This window comes from Euprymna scolopes, chromosome 19 (genome assembly GCF_053919585.1).
Source record: "Euprymna scolopes isolate OS-2025 chromosome 19, ASM5391958v1, whole genome shotgun sequence".
Taxonomy (NCBI): domain Eukaryota; kingdom Metazoa; phylum Mollusca; class Cephalopoda; order Sepiida; family Sepiolidae; genus Euprymna; species Euprymna scolopes.
In genome coordinates, this window is record NC_136500.1 from 86,231,263 (window position 1) to 86,249,389 (window position 18,127).

Genomic DNA, 18,127 nt, shown 5'->3' on the forward strand with positions numbered 1-18,127 from the left:
AATATAAAAATAAAAGTATTGGTGAATTTTTACTTGGTGTCCTTTAAAATGACGACTTTTAAAGGTTTTCAGGTATGCTGAAAACAACTATCGTTTTTAAATTTTCCGCAAATAAGTAGTTTCCAGATATTAAGCAATGTAATTCTTTTTTGTTTAATGTGGTGGCCATCGTTGTACTCGTAAGCGCGCATATTTTTGTCATAATTAATATACTCAAAGTTGCAAAGTTAATTATTACCGATATCTCCCTTTAGCTGATTTTTCATTTTAGCTGTTTATTTAAGAAAGTCTCCATTTCAGAAAGCTGCCGAACCAGATTAATTAGCTTTTGTTTTTTAAATAATTTGTAGCAAAGCAAATTAGTTCATTGCCAATGACATCGTCGTCGTCGTTGTCGTCGTCGTCGTCGTCGTCGTCAGGTCCTGGATATGACCTTAAACTATATCCGATGGTAAGGCCCCAGCTTGCTGGCTTTGGGGAGGGTGGAGACACCTTTTAATTGCAATTGCTCCCAGGTCCACTCTGACCCGGAATGGTAGTACCTGTTAGGGTCCCAACTATGGGTTAAATAGAAACCAACTTGTAAAAAAATATATATTCTATTAAAATTTTTCTTCAAAATCACTAGATTCTGCATTAAATAACCTGAAAAGGGTAGATATGCCATAAAACAACCAACCAACCAACCAAATCATCATCATCATCATCATCATCATCATCATCATCATTATGGCGTTTTTGTTTTTTCGTTTCGTTCGTTTGTTTTTTGTTTTTTCGTTACCGTCTGTTTTACATGCTGGCACGCCTTGCGCGACTTTTAGAAATGTACTCCCAAATTAACCTATCTCTGTCCAGTCTTTTTTCTCGAGTCCATTATTATCACTTCCTTTCGTGTTTTCCTTGTAAACTGAATCAGCTACTTCAACTGTACTATATATGCTAAGCAAGAACTTTCATCCATTCGTTCAACGTGACGATACCATCGAAGTCCCTTTTTTATATATATACTGTCCAGATTTAAGTGCGCGACACTAACTAATCAGAATCAAAGTTTGATTTGTCATGTAAACGTGAATGCTATCCAGGTTCAATTCCGGCTGGCATAATTTTATATCTTTGATCTGTTTCGCTTTTGATAAAAATGTGATCATATTTTTCTATATGTAAGACGTAATGTTATTTGCATTATAACATGAATTATGTTTGATGGTTAGGACAATGCAGTCTGTTGGGGGGGGATACTGTATTCATGAGTCTATGTAGTTAAAGAATAATTGAAAAATATTGAAGAAATTTCAATAATTTTCAATTATATGTATTTATTTACCAACATAGTGTGTCGTACAAAATAGTAGATGTGTGAATTTCCCAAAATATTCGAGAATATATTTCTTCGTCACGGGAAAAAGAAAGCGTGAAGAGTTACTTGAACGGGGCTTACATTTTGTTTGTGTCGGTTACCGGAAGTTGGATCTAGGCGTCAGTCATGCAAGCGAACTGGCTTGCATTTTTATTAAGTCAATTTCCGAAATATGGGTTGTGTTGTGATAAGTCTTAGGTATTGTCTTAAATTTTTAATTTTTTTTCATCAAATAGTATTGCTGCGCAATTTAGTTCATTTAATTCATTCATTTAATGTACACTGCGCGTATGCGCGTAAGTGCGGTGTTTATATCCGTCTTGCATAATAGATATGGTTTAATACATATCCTTGAAAATTATTGAAATTCCTTCAGTGTTGTCATTCTCTTTCTTCATCGCCGTCGTCGTCATCATCATCATCATCGGCTTAACGACCGTTTTGCGTGCTGGCATGCCTTGCGCGACTTTTAGAAATAGACTCCTAAACTAATCTATCTCTGGTCAATTGTGCAAGAATAACATGAAATTCGTTCGTTCGAAACCGACCTTTCATCTCACCCGCACAAAGTTCGCAACAGCGCGTCATCCTTGGAGTTTTCGATAGTGTAGGGATAGCACTCTACCAGTTGCAAACTCACAACCACAAGGACAAACGAAAGGAGAATGGTTCCCGTCGCTAATGGAACCGGTCTGTCGGTCATCGAGGGTAGCCGAGTTCCCGGGTGCATTTGAAGTTCTTAGAATCACTACTTACCTCTTAGTGGGGTTGTCTCCCACTGAAGAGGGCGTTACATCCTCAGCCTGTCGGTTTCCCTGACGAGCCTCGCCCCACTTTTCTGATTGCACTGTGGGCACGAGTCTATTCACTTGTGCCCACAGCATTCCCCCATGCAGATTGCGTTGTCATAGTCCTCAAACATAATCCATTTTACTCTACACACAATGCTTCAAGCAAACTACAAAATCCTCTTCATTTCCATTAAATTTTCTCTGGAAGAAACTTCGCCGCTTAGTGTTACTCATCTAAGCCACAGCTGTTCTGCAGAATGACACTAATAGTAAGGAGGACTAGATGATAACAAAGGCGATCACTTATAGTCGATAAGAGAGTACCTTTGAAATAGCTGTTAACTTGCCAGCTGGTGAAATATACGTTTTATGTATTAGGGGTTCAACATCAGTAGCGATTTGTAGAGTTCGGACGTGCGTATACAAATGCATACGAAATGCGAAATGACATCACTGCTAGGAAAAAGACAATAAAAAAGAAGAGAGGTCACGTTAAAGACGTGGATGACGTTCGAGGGCACGTCTGAGAACACGAACAAGAAATCACGCATGGCAGGAGAATGAGAAAATAAATGTCGTTGAAGTTCTTTTCTATTCTTTGTCTCCTTTGCGACGTAGACTACTACAGCGTGTAGGCTCCGTGTGTAAACGTGCATACAACGTTACAGATTAAGTTAGCTAGTGTGAGTTTCGACATACTGCGTGCATGATAATCGACCAGATCTGTAAAACAATTGTTCCTAGGGTTGAATGAAACTTGAATAAGCAAAAAGTAATAAAAACAAATCAGAGCTGAACGACGACGAATGACGTCACATTTTCGAATTGAAGAAAACTGAGGTTCTAAGTTAGTCTATTCCGAGAAGCCATGCGAACGAGACACGGAATAATATAGAAATAATTGAAGCTAACATTACTCTAACGTCTCTGTCCGTATGCTTCACTCTTTTTGTTAAGTTATACAGTTAAGTTTAAGAAGTAAATAACTAAATAAGATAACATGAGTCTTTCTCTTTCCTAAGTACATTCTTCCCAAATAAAACCTTGAAGAAAACCAGGCGGATGTCTCCTTTGTGTGTGTGTTTTGCACGAAAATAGTTTTATTGTTTTAGTTAAAAAGACGAGACGATCACGCAAAGGTCATAAAAGGCCGACGCGTATAAATACCTCGTGCACGTGTGTGTATGAAGACTTTTGGTCTATTCATAACTCATTAATAGAAAACGTTACACACGAGGTAGCCAGGTGTCCGTGAGAAGGCGTTGTTTTCGCATGCGCATCTAAGAAACCGACTGTCTAAAGACATGGAAATAATGATGCAACTACCTGGCCGGTGATGATGATTTGTGAGATTATATATTAACATTAAAAATATGTTTATTTACAGAAACATTTTTGCATAAATTAATTATGTTAAAAATAAAACCTTTTTTTTTTATATATGATAAATGGAAAAGAAATTGACTGCATGTTAGCATAGTTGTGTGTGTGTGTGTGTGTGTGTGTGTGTGTGTGTGTGTGTGTGTGTGTGTGTGTGTGTGTGTGTGTGTGTGTGAATTTTTCACTTGTAATAAAGCTGGATCTTATCGGAAGTCGTTTAAGACCTCATTCGCTGAATCTAATATCCTACACTGACCTAAAAACGAAAAAACAAAAACGCCATTTACGAGTGTCGTTTCAAACGTAATGCCTCCTTTTTTTTTTTTTTTTTTTGTTCAATTTCGCTCGAATGGATCAGAGGGGATTTGCAAATTGCATTATTATGATGAACTTATGCATTTATGACCCGAAAGTTTCGTCTCTTTGTTGCAGATATGGACGGTGGGAGACACTAAGAAAGCAGCCCATCTCATGGACGTGCGTCAGAAGCAGAGATATGTTATTGAATTACTAGCAAAATTGCATTGAGAATGGTGGTGACTATGTAGAAAAATAAATTCAGGAACATAAAAAGTCGCTCGCTTTAATTGTACTATAACCGTTTTCGTAAGTCTTCAACATTTTCAGTGAAAAAAAAAAGGTTTTATTTTTGTAATGACCCTCGTATGACAAAACACACGGTGTTCTTAGATACATAGATATGTTTTGTACAGAAATTCATTCTATAAGTATGGAAAATCGAAAAAATCCAGTCCTAAAAATAGTCTTTCTTTCTTATAGATGAAAAAGAATAATTTTTATATGGGGAATATTTTGCGTTACACCGGCCAAGGGAGATAATAAAATCTGAGCAAATCATTTCTTCTTAAAAGCAGATTCATTACCATCTAGAGACATAGCTCTGTGGTAGAGCATTCGACTACAGATCGAATGATCCCCTTTTCAAGCGCAGGTGTACCTCACCATTTTATTTTAATTTTTTCTTATTAATGAGTTCAATTTACGATAAAAGAAGACCATTTAAAATCGCCGCAAATCATTTCTTCGTTGGCATATTTTAAAACTAAACATTTATCAGAAGTGACTTTTCTAGGTCATTCATCGCCAAGTCCAAATATCTGCTGACGTGATATTGTAAACAAATACAGACGGTATTTGATGAATGACATTATTATTATTTTATTTATTTGTTTGTTTGCAAATTATTGCCCGTAATATATAATAACCAATAAAGGATTGATTCTATAATAATACATACGCAATCTGCATAAATTAAAATATCATGTTTAAGCGTACTGTACGACCGAGCAACGCCAGGCTGCCAGCTAGTTTATAATAATAAATGACCCTGAAAAATTATAATAATTGATTTTGTAAATACATCAAAATTAGCAACGTGTGGGGAGAGAATTTTTTTTGCATGTCGGAAAATAAAAGACCGTTAAAAAGTCTTGGGGCGAAGACATTTAATTTAGTAATAGTTTGTCTGCAATAAACAGTAAAAACAATACGCGTATATAAAGATTAAGCGTATAAATAAATACATCTTTCTGGAAATAAAAGAATGCACATATTTCTTTAAAAGATAAAAAGACTGCATTCGATCTGTAGTCGAATACTCTACCACTAAGCTATATCTCTAGATGGTAAAAAAACTGTTTTTAAGAAGAAATGATTTGCTGAAATTTTATTATCTCCATTGCCGGTGTAACATAAAATATTCCACTGTAAAAAAATTTATCTATAAGAAAGACTATTTTTAGGATCGGATTTTTTCGATTTTCGAAACTTATCGGATGAATTTCTGTACAAAATATATCTAAGAACACTGCCAGACATATAAATTAGCTTTGTGTGAAATTTGCAAAAGATATGCTCAGCCGTTTCGGAACCTATGAGGTAGGATCTCTCTCTCTCTCTCACACACACACACACATAAAGTGACTTTTCTATAATAGTAGAGATAGAAATATTGACGTTTCTGAATTTTTGAGATGAGGATTGGTTATTCGTATTATTTGGATTCATCGGACTACTGTTCTCATCTTGAGTGTGATTTTCACAACGTTTCAGTTGGTGTAACCTCCGACCATCTTCAGGTGTATCTTGTCGAACTTGAGAATGTTTCTGTCGAACTCGGGAATTTGGACGGATTTTCGAGCGGAACCCTTTATTTACTTCCAAATTCCCGAGTTCGACAGAAACATTACCGAGCTCGACAAGATACACCTGAAGAAGGTCGGAGGTTACATCGACCGAAACGTTGTGAAAACAACACTCAAGATGAGAATAGTAGTCTGATGAATCCAAATAATACGAATAGAGATATTGGTTTTTAATACAGAGAAGTGGAGTCTGCTGAAGTTACTTTCACACTGCGTTAAAGCATTTGATCATAGTTGTTTAGTTAATGGTTGTTTTGTCCATCGGGACAATGAGGATCATTTGATCATCCTGTATGGAGGATGGATGACACGAACTGGATTGTGAAGCAAGGGTTGCGTAATCTATAATCACTCCTCTCCTGCTTGATTCCAATGGCAAGGAGAAGTCTAGGACGACTGGAAACAAAGCTTAGGTAAGCAAAAAGCAAGTACGGCACCTGATATTCCCAAAAGGTTACCAATCTGATACTGACCAGGCTACAACGTGTGTCAACGGATGATGTTATATGGTCTTTAGTTCTCTCCCACTGCAAGAACTGTGACACAAGGGTTGGAAAGTGGGATTGAGAAGTCAGCGCCCCCGTGGAAGAGGTTCCTGGGCAGCCCCGTCGGCATTCCCAGTGAGGGCGCCTTAGGCGATTAGCAATAAACTAACCCCTCCTTAAAGAGAGAAGGCAAAGCCTGGGGACCTCCTAGAACTGCACAGAACTTAACACCGACCGCAAAATCAAGTGGAACCAGGTCATTATAGGAATGGTCTAATCCTTGTTGATTTTGGGGCCCGGGATAAAATCTTTTATGCTATATTAATAGCATATCTGATTGGACGTAGACAATGTGTATTGCAGTAAATTATTTCCCTTGGAAATAAAAGCACGCTGTCCAAGTCATAAGCACGGCGGTTATGTATTCAACCTTGCTTCCAGTATGAAATACCTCACCCGCAAGAGGTACCCCGCTCCCTTGCATAGAATAACATAGCATGATCACAAACGTGTAGACGACGCTGAAATCGTTTTCTTAGTTCCGTTTTTTTTCTTTCTTTTTTTTTTCTTTCTTGCGCCATTCATGTCCATATTCTGGGATTGTTTTGAAATTGTTCTGTTCTTTTGTTCTTCAGTTCACTGTTTTCAAGCAAACAATCTCGTAATTTCGATGGAGACAACATTGCCACCAATAAGGTAAGACATTTATTTGTGCTGTATCCGTAGGTTGTTAATTTTGTGTTATTAGGAGTAACCAAACTATAAACAATGCGCGTCTCTCTCTCCCTCTCTCCCTCTCTCCCTCTCTGTCTCTCTCTCTCTCTCTCTCTCTCTGCATATATATATATGATCATAATAATAATTTCTGTAAAGTCTGATAAAATTATCAAATGGTTGATATGATTCAGTAATCGAAACATGTGTACCAGTACCAAAGCAGATAAAACGGTAATAATTATATATATATATATATATATATATATATATATATATATATATATATATATATATATATATTATTTGGTATACATAAATATTTTACTATCCACATATTCCTCTTAACCAAAAATCGCCAATTTGGCTAGATATAACTTTCGTTGGTTGCACGAACTTTTGACGAAAATCCGACGCCTTAGGTCACATTATTTTAACACCCGTTTCCATGCATTGCTGTAGCCTTCCTATACTTCAACACACACACACACACACACACACACACACACACACACACACACACACACACACACACACACACACCACATATATATGTATATATATATATATATGAAAAGAAATTTACAATTAAATTTATTGTTCTACAGAATACTCCAGAAACAAATTTTTAGAATACTTATTATTTTATTATATTTTATTATTAGGTAAAAATGCACTTTCGTATAAATACTTGAATTCATTCAAGAAAGAATCGCTAACAAAAACAAATAAACAAACACACACACACACACACACACACACACATATATATATGAAATTTTAGTCATTCAATAAAATTAAAAATTCATGACGTGAAATAGTAAAATTTCAAATAAAAAAAATTTAATTATTCTATGTAAGACAAAGAATACATTTGAAATATTATAACGCTTTATCCTATAGGTTTTCGATGTCTACCATCTCTTCAGAGGAGAAAATATTAGCAAATAATTATAATAGTTTAAACCTTATTTACTAAAGTCAGTGAGACATGGAAAATCACAATTAAGTTTTTTAAAGTATTTTAATATCATAGAGTAAGGGAAGTTCATGAAAAGGATATAGAAATTCACATCTAAATTGCATAGTAAAATCCGAAGTAAATGTCTTTGATAGCAGTGAGGTAATGTGATCCGATCTGTATTTTAAGTACTCCACATCACAAGGTAATAATCCGAAGTAGGCATTTTCTTGGAAATTTTCTTTGTTTATATAATGAGTCCGGTAAATAAATTATTATATAGGCATAAATTTATTATATACGTATATATTTTGTAAGATCTATACTCACAGGTTTCCATACCAATTGATTGTTAGATAAAAAAATCTATAAAAGTGAACCTGTGTGTGTGTGTGTGTCTCTGTGTACATTTCCCTACGCAATAACTCTGTCAATTTTTAGTCTACAGACTCGAAATTTGATATACAGGGTACTGAAATTTGGAAAAATCGATGTGTTCGGTTTTCGGCCAGAAATTTGGTTGTTAAGGGGTCAAAGTTCAACGATTTGACCTTTAAGAACTCTACCAAACTCCTCCGCCAATTTTGGGTATAAACACTTGAAATTTTATATATTGGTTCCTTGGACATGGATCTGACTTAATAACTTGATTTGAGCCTCAAAAAATACATTTTAAGTGGTCATAATAGGGGTCAAATTTTTAAAAATTGACCTTTTTTTCTTTTTTTTTTTGCTCAGCATACGCATCCAAACACCCGGGCAACGCCGGGCCGAAATGCTAGTGTATATATATATTTGAAAGTGTCTGTCTGTGTACATTTCCATACAAAATATCTCCGTCAACTTTCAGTCTACAAACTCGAAATTTTATATACATGGTACTGAGATTTGGGAAAATCTTTGATCGGTTTTCGGCCAGAAATTTGGCAGTAAGGGGTCAAAGTTCAACGATTTGACCTTTAAGAACTCTACCAAACTCCTCCGCCAATTTTGGGTATAAACACTTGAAATTTTATATATTGGTTCCTTCGACATGGATCTGACTTAATAACTTGATTTGAGCCAAAAAAAATAATTGTTAAGGGGTCATAATAGGGGTCAAAGTTAAAAAAAAAAATTGACCTATACGGTCTCTACCAAATTACTCAGACAATTTCTGGTCTAAGCATTTGGAATTTTACATAAAAAGTTTTCAGAGATAGGTTTGGGTTGAAAATTTGAGCTACAAATATATAAGTCTATGTATGGTTGCATGTCTGCCCAAAACTTTCGACAGAGGCGACGGATTTTCACAAGATCAGTATTGTTTTGAAGCTCGACCCTTCAGACGACAAATACCGAAAAATTGGCTAAAAACATTAATTTCTTCAACCTTAACTGGGCACTTTTCTACGGTGTTTTCGAAAGTCATCCCCTCTTTTTGATTGTCTAGCCTTAATTTAAACCTACGTCAGTTCCGATTTGGCGGTGGTCATAACAGCAAAGACGTCAGGGTTTTTTCACATTCTTTTCCTCCTTCGTGGTATGGGTTCGAGCCTACCTTCCTACTACAACTCTTCTTTTTTTTTCTCTTTTTTGCTCAACAGACACCTCCAAACACCCAGGCAACGCCGGGCACCCATGCTAGTATATATATATATATATATATATATATATATATATATTTCTTTAAGCATGTTAAGCCTGTTTGATCGCACAGAATCATTCATGTTATTATCATGTCAATTTTTGAATTCATTCTACCCTTTACTCATCAGAAGAATAAGAACTCTTCAACTTTAAAAGGAAATAAAGGAATATGGTCATGATTACAAAATCAGAAGATCGGAAGAAAAGTTGCAACTGTGTTTTCTTTTAGTAACGCCATCTTTGAATTTAAATTTAATTTCTTAATGACATAATGATTACATGGATGATTTTGCTCTACGAAACAGGTGCTGTTAAGAATTGAACATTTTAACGTGCTTAAAGGAATAAACGGTAAGATGGTCAACATCTTGAAATTTGGAATATAGACCTTTTGTCATTTATGTATAGGGCTATGAAAACAGCATATTCTTTTCATTGTTTTGACTCTCGTGTATATATCCAACACAAACACAATTAATCAACCAAGAACCACATCACTCTACATAAAAACATAATATATCAATGGATATATATCTAAGAATCAAAACAAGGAAAAGAGTATGCTGTTGTCATAGCCATATATATATATATATATGACTACTTCATTTAATCATATACATTAATATACAAAAATATAATTTCATGCGTAAATTTTCAGTATTTACTTCAACAGTGCTCAATACATAGGTAGAGCTTGGTAGTAAGTTATAAAAATATATATGGCAATTAAGCAACACACAATATTTTGCTTTTCATTCTCGTGAAAATTCGTCAAGCTTATGTGAAGAGTTGTGGTTACCGTGCGTTTTTATATACTAACGTGCTATTGAATTTCTAGTTTCCACCGCGCCCATCCTAATCTGATTTCTGACTGTATATTGTCTAACATCCTCCTCCTCCTCCTCCATGCGCTTGTAGTTTATACCTACTCTCTATATATATTCTCTATCTCTCATTTCTCTCTCTTACTCTATGGAAGATTGTAAAATGGAACTATAAAACATGTTTGAAAATTACATTATAAAATTAGGTAATATCACTACAATTATTGATACTATTTGACTCATAACTGGTGAAACAGCAAGACAGAGGGATATATATATATATATATGCGTGTGTGTGAAACTGAAAGAGACTAATTTTGTCTTTCTACTTTTTAAAATTTAACTTGTTTTACAAACTCACTGTTTCTTTATTCAAACAATCTAATCTGAGCTGAATGGGTGATCCAACGGGTCACAATTTATCTAATGTGTGTGGGGCGGGGGGCTGTTTCTGGATTAAACATTAACACTTGCTTTTGGTTTATTTTATCCAGGCTTTGACAAAAGAGATGAAAGAAAGTTCTGAAAGTATGTTCGCTGAATTCACAGAGTATATGTCCAACCTGGCATTTGGGTAAGTAAAGTTGGTCAATTTAAGCATAGATTGAGGTTTATTTGGGTCAAATATCATTGGATTACAGAAAAGAATTGTGAATTTTATTAACGACGATTACAGCTGTACATATTTGTGAAGAGTGGAGTATCCTGTATTATCCCTGTTGCAACATTTTTGGCATCATAGAAAAGTATGCCCCCATAAATTTGAACGATTCTATTTTTAACTATGTGTTATAAGAACGGACCAATCAGATGTTAGAACAGCTTTATAAAATAACTTTTGTCAAAATGGGAAAACTAGTACGTTTCTGCTGATCATGGCTGGATTAATTCTTTGCCTGGGAAAGCTTCTCTATTTTGCTTGGATTTACTTCTTTCTTTTTGTTTTTAATCACCTTCACCTCAAACAAGGCATATCGCCACTTTGACGTAAAGGGCTACTAATTGGGATCATGCCTAAGAAAGATTCCATGACAGAAAACAAATTTTTTTTCTCCCTCCTTGTACAGAACCTTTTTGCAAGCTTTATCCCCTGCCTGTGAAAGACATTTTTATCAGACTACTTTCCTACTCACTACAACGTTGTTGTATTTAGGTCTAATATAAACAAATTTTTGCCAATAGTACATGCCTTTTTCTATTTTTCTTTTTTCCTCAAATTCGCTTCAAACAAGGCACATGGCCACTAAGTCATAAACGATTATTCGATATTTTTGTGTAATCCTTTTTCACCCCCAAAACAAGACATATTGCCACTTCTAATGTAAGGGATCATGTCTAACAGGAATCTGTGGGGAATTGAACAGCAAGATGTCTGTTCACGTTACATTTAAACTTCAGCAGATTCGTACAGTCAGGGAAGCAGGAAACAGGGATGGAATTCCAAAGTCTTGCAGTCCATGGATAGAAACAATTAGAGAAGAAGGTTTTCTGATATATAGGGAACGCAAGACTGAAGGGGTGGGATTTTGCTGTTTGTTAGGTTAGTCAAGAGTATGTACGTCGAGGGGGGGGGCACAAGTACTATGAGTTCATCAGAACGCATTCCATTAAAGTACTCGTAAAACAGGCACACACAGATGCAACATTGTAGCAATATGATATACCTATAAGGACACTCTAAGTAGGGTGTTGAGCAGCGAAATATCTGTTCACATATTTAAATTTGTTCATGTTAGTGCAGTCAGAGAAGTGGGAAAGAGGGATGGAATTCCAAAGTTTAGCAAAGGTTTGGCCAAAGAAACCATCAGATTAAAAGACTCTGGCATTGGCAGACACTTGCCATATTGTTAACTCATTTTTTTTTTTTTTTTGTTAATGAGCAATCTCTGATGATTGCCTGCATGAGAACTCCTAATGAGTTAATACTCACTAGGAGATTGCTCATTAAAAAAAAAAAAAAAACGATGGCATTGCTGGAGTTCGGCTGACAACAAACCTCCCCCAGGTTACTAGTATTGTCCACCTCTTTCAATAACCTTTGCAAATGAATTTGCATCATCGCAACAACTGACATTTACACAAGGTTTCTCAGCATCATGTGGTACCAATGTTACACTGTCATCTTTATGAATCTCCTAGGTTCATGCAGGCCAATACACCTTATATTAAGAATTTCTTATGTTAAGAGTAAGTAGGTTTGAAAACACTTTTTAAAGATCGTGTCAAGCTGGCCTAATGGTTATTGTACTTGACTCACTGTTTTTAGGTTTTGGTTTCGATTTCAGCTTCTTGAGTATTTTTTTTTTTTTTTACTTGCAAGACGTGAACTGTTTAGAAAGAAACATAATACTCGCATGCACATGTCTCTGTTTCTTTGTGAATCAAAATATATTTATATGTATTTTACGACTGGGTAGGCGGCCTTTAGTGATGAGACAATTCCAATATTTCCCCCCCGATTCTGATACAATTACCAACTTTGATTCTCTAAATATTTGTTATAGAGTTGGGTTATTTTTATTTTTTTTTTTTTTGCATCACCCGTAAACGTAATATGTGCATATATTTTTGCAGATGTTACAGATAGTTATGACGTCATTTGAAGAAAAAGGAATTACCTAATGAAGTGGCCAGCCCAGAACACCGACTTGAATCCAATAGAAAAAAATTGGAGAAAGGGCTCAGAAAAGAGCCCCCCCCCCCCAACCATGATTCACCTATAGGAGTTATTGAAATCAATGCCTCTGTTCAGTCTTGAAAGACAAGGGATACCCCCTGTAGGGGCAGCTGCACATCTAATTATGAGGCAAGAGTTGCGCAATCCCCAACACACCCCTCCTGAATCGGCACTGTTTGAGTTCAGTGGCAAGGAGAAGTCTAGAACGACTAGAAACAATGCCGAGATAAGCGGAGAGCACATACAGCACCTGGAAGCCTCAAATGGTCACCCATTTAGTACTGACCAGGTTCAATGTTGCTTAACTTTGGTGATCCAGCAGGATTATATCGTATGGGAGTTATTGAAAGAACTGAGGGGTTACTGCTAATTTTTGCAAGAAATTAATTTCGATAACCTTTTCAAATGAATTTACATCATCGCAACAACTGTTTACCATTGACTTATGGCAGTAGCCATTGGTCTTCACTAGAATTTGGGTGGCAACAAGCTTCCCCAAGGTGCCAGTCTTTTTCACAGAGGAGGCCTGATTAGTGTTCTCTCTCCTCAATCTTTCCATTCTCCTTGACTCTTTTCGACTATTTAGTGTGGTGTCAGTCGATGCCAACACTACCAATTTGTTTTTTTTTGGGGGGGGGGGGGCAGTTAACGTATTTTGTTATTTTATGTCACTCATATTGCAATTTTTTTTTTTTTACTGGTGTTCCAATCTACTATTAATAATTATTGGTTCCGATACTGTATTCAATTCTCTAGTGAGTTTATTTAGGAAGATCTTGCTTATTGTAATCTTAAACGTAATCTTTTATTGAGCTGTTGTATTGCTACTCTTTTTGCTTTTATTTTACTCATATTTATCCGCAACAAGGCAAATTGACACTGAGATGCAAGAGGCTATTGCAAATTAGTGATTATTCCAACAGACACTCCAAGTAGGAAGTTGAGCAGCGAGATGCGTATTCACATTACATTTAAATTTCTACATGTTAGTACAGTCGGAAGAAGAAAACAGGGAAGGAATTCCCAAATCTATCAGTTTGAAGAAAGAAACTACAAAAGTAGAAAGCTTTCTGGCATTGGGGGGAACCTTCACAGTGAAGGGATGTGATTTTATTACTTCTTAACCTTTCATCAATGTCTGTACAAAGTGCTCCTCATCTTTCAGCTGACAATCATTCCATCTCATCAACCCTAACCCTCGAGTGGCCCTTGGCCTTGATACGTAGTAACTCAATATAAAAACTTTATCAAAAAAAAAAAAGAAGATATTTGTCCGATTTATCATAGTAGTTGCACAATTGGTTCTTGTCTGGAATAACCTGTACATTAAAAAACATAATCAACAAAACTTGTATGATGTACGTACCCATGACGAAACAAAAATATCATATTCCAAACACCACGTAAATTGACCAAGTAGTTTTCTCTCTCTCTCTCTCTCTCTCTCTCTCTATATATATATATATATATATATATATATATATATCATTTTAAAGCCATTAATGGGAATTCATAGGCATGACAACATAAATTTTGCAAGTTTTGAATTATTGTTGAGTTATCTCCCTTGTTTTTTGTTAGTTTTTTTTTTTTTTTTTTCAATTTAGTGGGCGAGACAGTCAATCCTCTGATACTCATAGCATGATTTTCTTATTTAAAAGTAGAACTACTTAATCAACTTTACGTAATTTTTAGTTATATGACGGGTACGTACATAGATCCCCCCTCTCAAGAAAAAAAAAAAAAAAAAAAAAGATAGGGTGAATTCTGGCTAAGAACAACGCAATTTATCTATTTCCGGATTTCAAACACTCATCCCATTTTAATTGTAAACGCATGTTTTCTTTTCTTTTAATAGTCTCAACTGGCGTCGTGAATTCTCCCGGACAGCCATCTTCGGTTTGATCGCTCTATTGGGCATGCGCACCCGAAAAGAAGCTGATCTGGCAGTGAGGAACAGATGGAGTTCGCTTATTGCAGCAATGTTTTGAAACTTCCGTGATTGAAACTGCAGTCCATACGGCAACAGAACCCCACAAGAAGCCAAAAATACGAATCAAGTACGAATAACAGACAATTTAATTCTTCTGAGAAATCGCCAAACACCTTTGTTGCGCGTCTTTCAACGTAAATGCCCCCTCCCGCGCTAAATAATCAGATTCCTGTGGTTGTCACTACTGATGCTGTTCTTGTTATCCAAAATAATGACATATATATATATATATATATAAATATAAATTATACTTCAACAAATGTTTGTTACATTTTCGTGTACAAAGTAGGTGTATAAAATTACAAATAAAATCTATAAACACTCATAAATACATGCAAATGTGTAAACGTTTTCGTGTTGTATCTTACTACTTTTTTTTTATTATAATGGAGCTTTTGTGTCTAATGAAAACCATGTTTTTTTTTATTATTATTGTTTTACTCTTATTCACGTCAAGCAAAACATAACATATAGCCATTTATGCGAAAGGGGCTACTAAGGAGGTAGGTGAGATGTCTGCTCACACTACAATTAAACGTAGTCATAGTAGCAAGATAGGGAGGGAATTCCGATATCTAGCAACCTGAGGAAAGCTATTAGAATAGAAGACTTTTCGGCATCTTGGGACCTCTACAATGAAGGTGTGGGATTTTGCTGCTAGACCGGTTTGTTGGGATTATGTACCTCTGTCGAGGAGGCACTAGTGCAATGAATTCATCAGAGCACATTTTATGTTGTAAGAAATTCTATTTTCAAATTACAGTACGATTTTAACACGTCCTCCATTTTTTTTTTTTTTTTTTTTTTTTTTTTTTTTTTGCTTTTGTTTTAATTTTTTTACAGAAAAACATTTTGCTTTCATATATAATTATTCTAAAAAAAAAGAAAAGATCAAAACACCAACCAGTGACTTTTTATTTAAGATGAAAGATTTCTTTCCAAATTCATTTCAGATGGAAAATGGTTGACCGATTTGCTTATTATTATTATTTACTTTCTCGCATCCTTTAAACACTTGTAATGGGTTCATCAGGCACAATTTTTTACTAGTGTGACAAGAGGAAAAATCTATATTTATAAAAGTTTGTGTGTGTGTGGACAATTCTCAACGTATATACTCAACAAATTTTTGATCTATAGATTTGAAATTTGGTATATAGGTTATTCAGACATGTGGAAGACTTTTAGTGGGGCAGGTTATCTCAGTAACCTTTAAGAATCTTTCACTTAGTGATACAAGCACCAAAATTGGCGCAAATGACGTTCAGAACATACATTCTAAGAAAAGAAAGTTAGCCATCAGAAAATTCAAGATGGCTGCCAGTTTTCAAGATGGCTGCAAAAGCAAATCTGACAAATTTAAATTTTGGTGCTTGTATCACCAATGGAAAGATTGTTTCAGCTGTCTGCCACGCTATTTTTAATCCGTTTTCATTCGAAAAAAGGGCTGCTAAGGGATCAAAACTAGAAAATTGGTGCATGGAGATCATCGGATTTTTATCTGTTTGTCAACTGTTTCATGAAAGCGTGAATCGTTCATATGACAGATTCCTTATGTTAAGAATAAGTAGGTTTGAAAACACTTTTTAAAGATCGTGTCAAGTTGGCCTAATGATTATCGTACTTGACTCACTGTCCGTAGGTTTTGGTTTCGATTTCAGCTCGAGTATTTTTTTTGTTACTTACAAGTGAACTGTTTAAAAAAAAAAACATAATACTCGCATGCACATGTCTCAGTTTCTTTGTGAATTAAAATATATTTATATGTATTTTACGACTGGGTAGTCTGGCTTTTAGTGTATATATATAGTCCTCACGCGAAAAAGCAGGGCACAAAAAGTTTTAAATAATAATATAATAACAATCACAAAGACTTTCACTGGTGAGGACAACTATTGACCGTAACCAGTTAGACAGTGCTTTTGAAATTTTCATCTCTATTTTTCTCATTATGTACTGAATATTTGTTAATGAAATCTATATGAAATATGTTCCTCATTAAATTTAGAAGATTTTCTATTCTGATAGAAGTTTTAAAAAATTTAATCTAAAAAAAGTTATTTTAAAGTTTTTGTTAAAAAAAAATTCAGATTTTCTCATTATTCAGACCTGTATTACAAAGAGGGAGTTGCAAAAAATGAGTTGTGGTGTGAGGAGAAATACAAACTGAAACAGAGAGAATATTCAGACCTGTAATAATACAAAGAGGGTGTTTCAAAAATGAGTGTGGTGTGAGGAGAAATACAAACTGAAATAGAGAGGAGAGTTTTAAAATATAATCTTAAAAAAATAAGATACAAGTTAGAAAAGCATTTCATCCAAGGCATGAAAATTGTTAAACAAAATGTTTTTACTATAAGCTTTAAAAATAAAGGTACAAGATTCAATTTGAAATTTATCTTCAAAATGCACTTTTATAAATTTTACAAAGTAAAATATAAAAATTTAATTTAAATTGAATCAAAAATTACCTTGAATTTATTTTATGTAATGTACATTTTGTTGCAATTTAAAATCATTATCTTTCATCTAGCAACTAATGATATAAAATTTTCAATGATTTTCTTTTAAAGGTAATTTTTTTTTATTCAATTTAAATTAAATTTTTATACCTTACTTTGTAAAATTTATGAAAGTGCACTTTGAAGATAAATAAATTTCAAATTGAATCTCACAACCTTTTCTATCAAATTTCGAGTCTGTATACTGAAAATTGACAGAGTTATTGTGCAGGGAAATGTACACACAGACAAACTAATACTTTCACTTATATATATATATATATGCATAATGTCTGCATATATATATATATACTAGCATGGGTTCCCGGCGTTGCCCGGGTGTTTGGAGGTGTATGTTAAACAAAAAACACCCGTACCGCAAAGGAGGAAAAGAACGGGAAAAAAACCTGACGTCTTTGCTGTTATTACCACCGCCAAACTGGAAGTGACATAGATTAAAATTAAGGCTAGACAATCTAAAGGAGAGGATGACTTTCGAAAATATCGGCGAAAAAAGCGACCCCCCCCCACCCTGTAGAAATGTGCCCAGTTGAAGGTGAAGATATTAATATTTTTAGCCAATTTTTCAATATTTGTCATCTGAAAGGTCGAGCTTCAAGATGATATTGATCTTGTAAAAATCCGTC

At 34.8% G+C, this 18,127-nt stretch overlaps 1 protein-coding gene across 1 annotated transcript in view; it reads left to right on the forward strand.

Annotated features, from left to right (window-relative positions):
* The window catches only part of LOC145239816 (uncharacterized), a 31,301-nt gene extending 16,172 nt beyond the window's left edge, over nt 1-15,129 (forward strand). Inside the window, exons 3-5 of the mRNA XM_080103346.1 lie at nt 6,817-6,877; nt 10,804-10,883; nt 14,845-15,129. Of these exons, the coding sequence (XP_079959472.1) occupies nt 6,817-6,877; nt 10,804-10,883; nt 14,845-14,977 (274 nt within the window). The 3' untranslated portion in view covers nt 14,978-15,129. The remainder of the gene's footprint in view (nt 1-6,816; nt 6,878-10,803; nt 10,884-14,844) is intronic.
* The last annotated feature ends 2,998 nt before the right edge of the window (nt 15,130-18,127 follow it).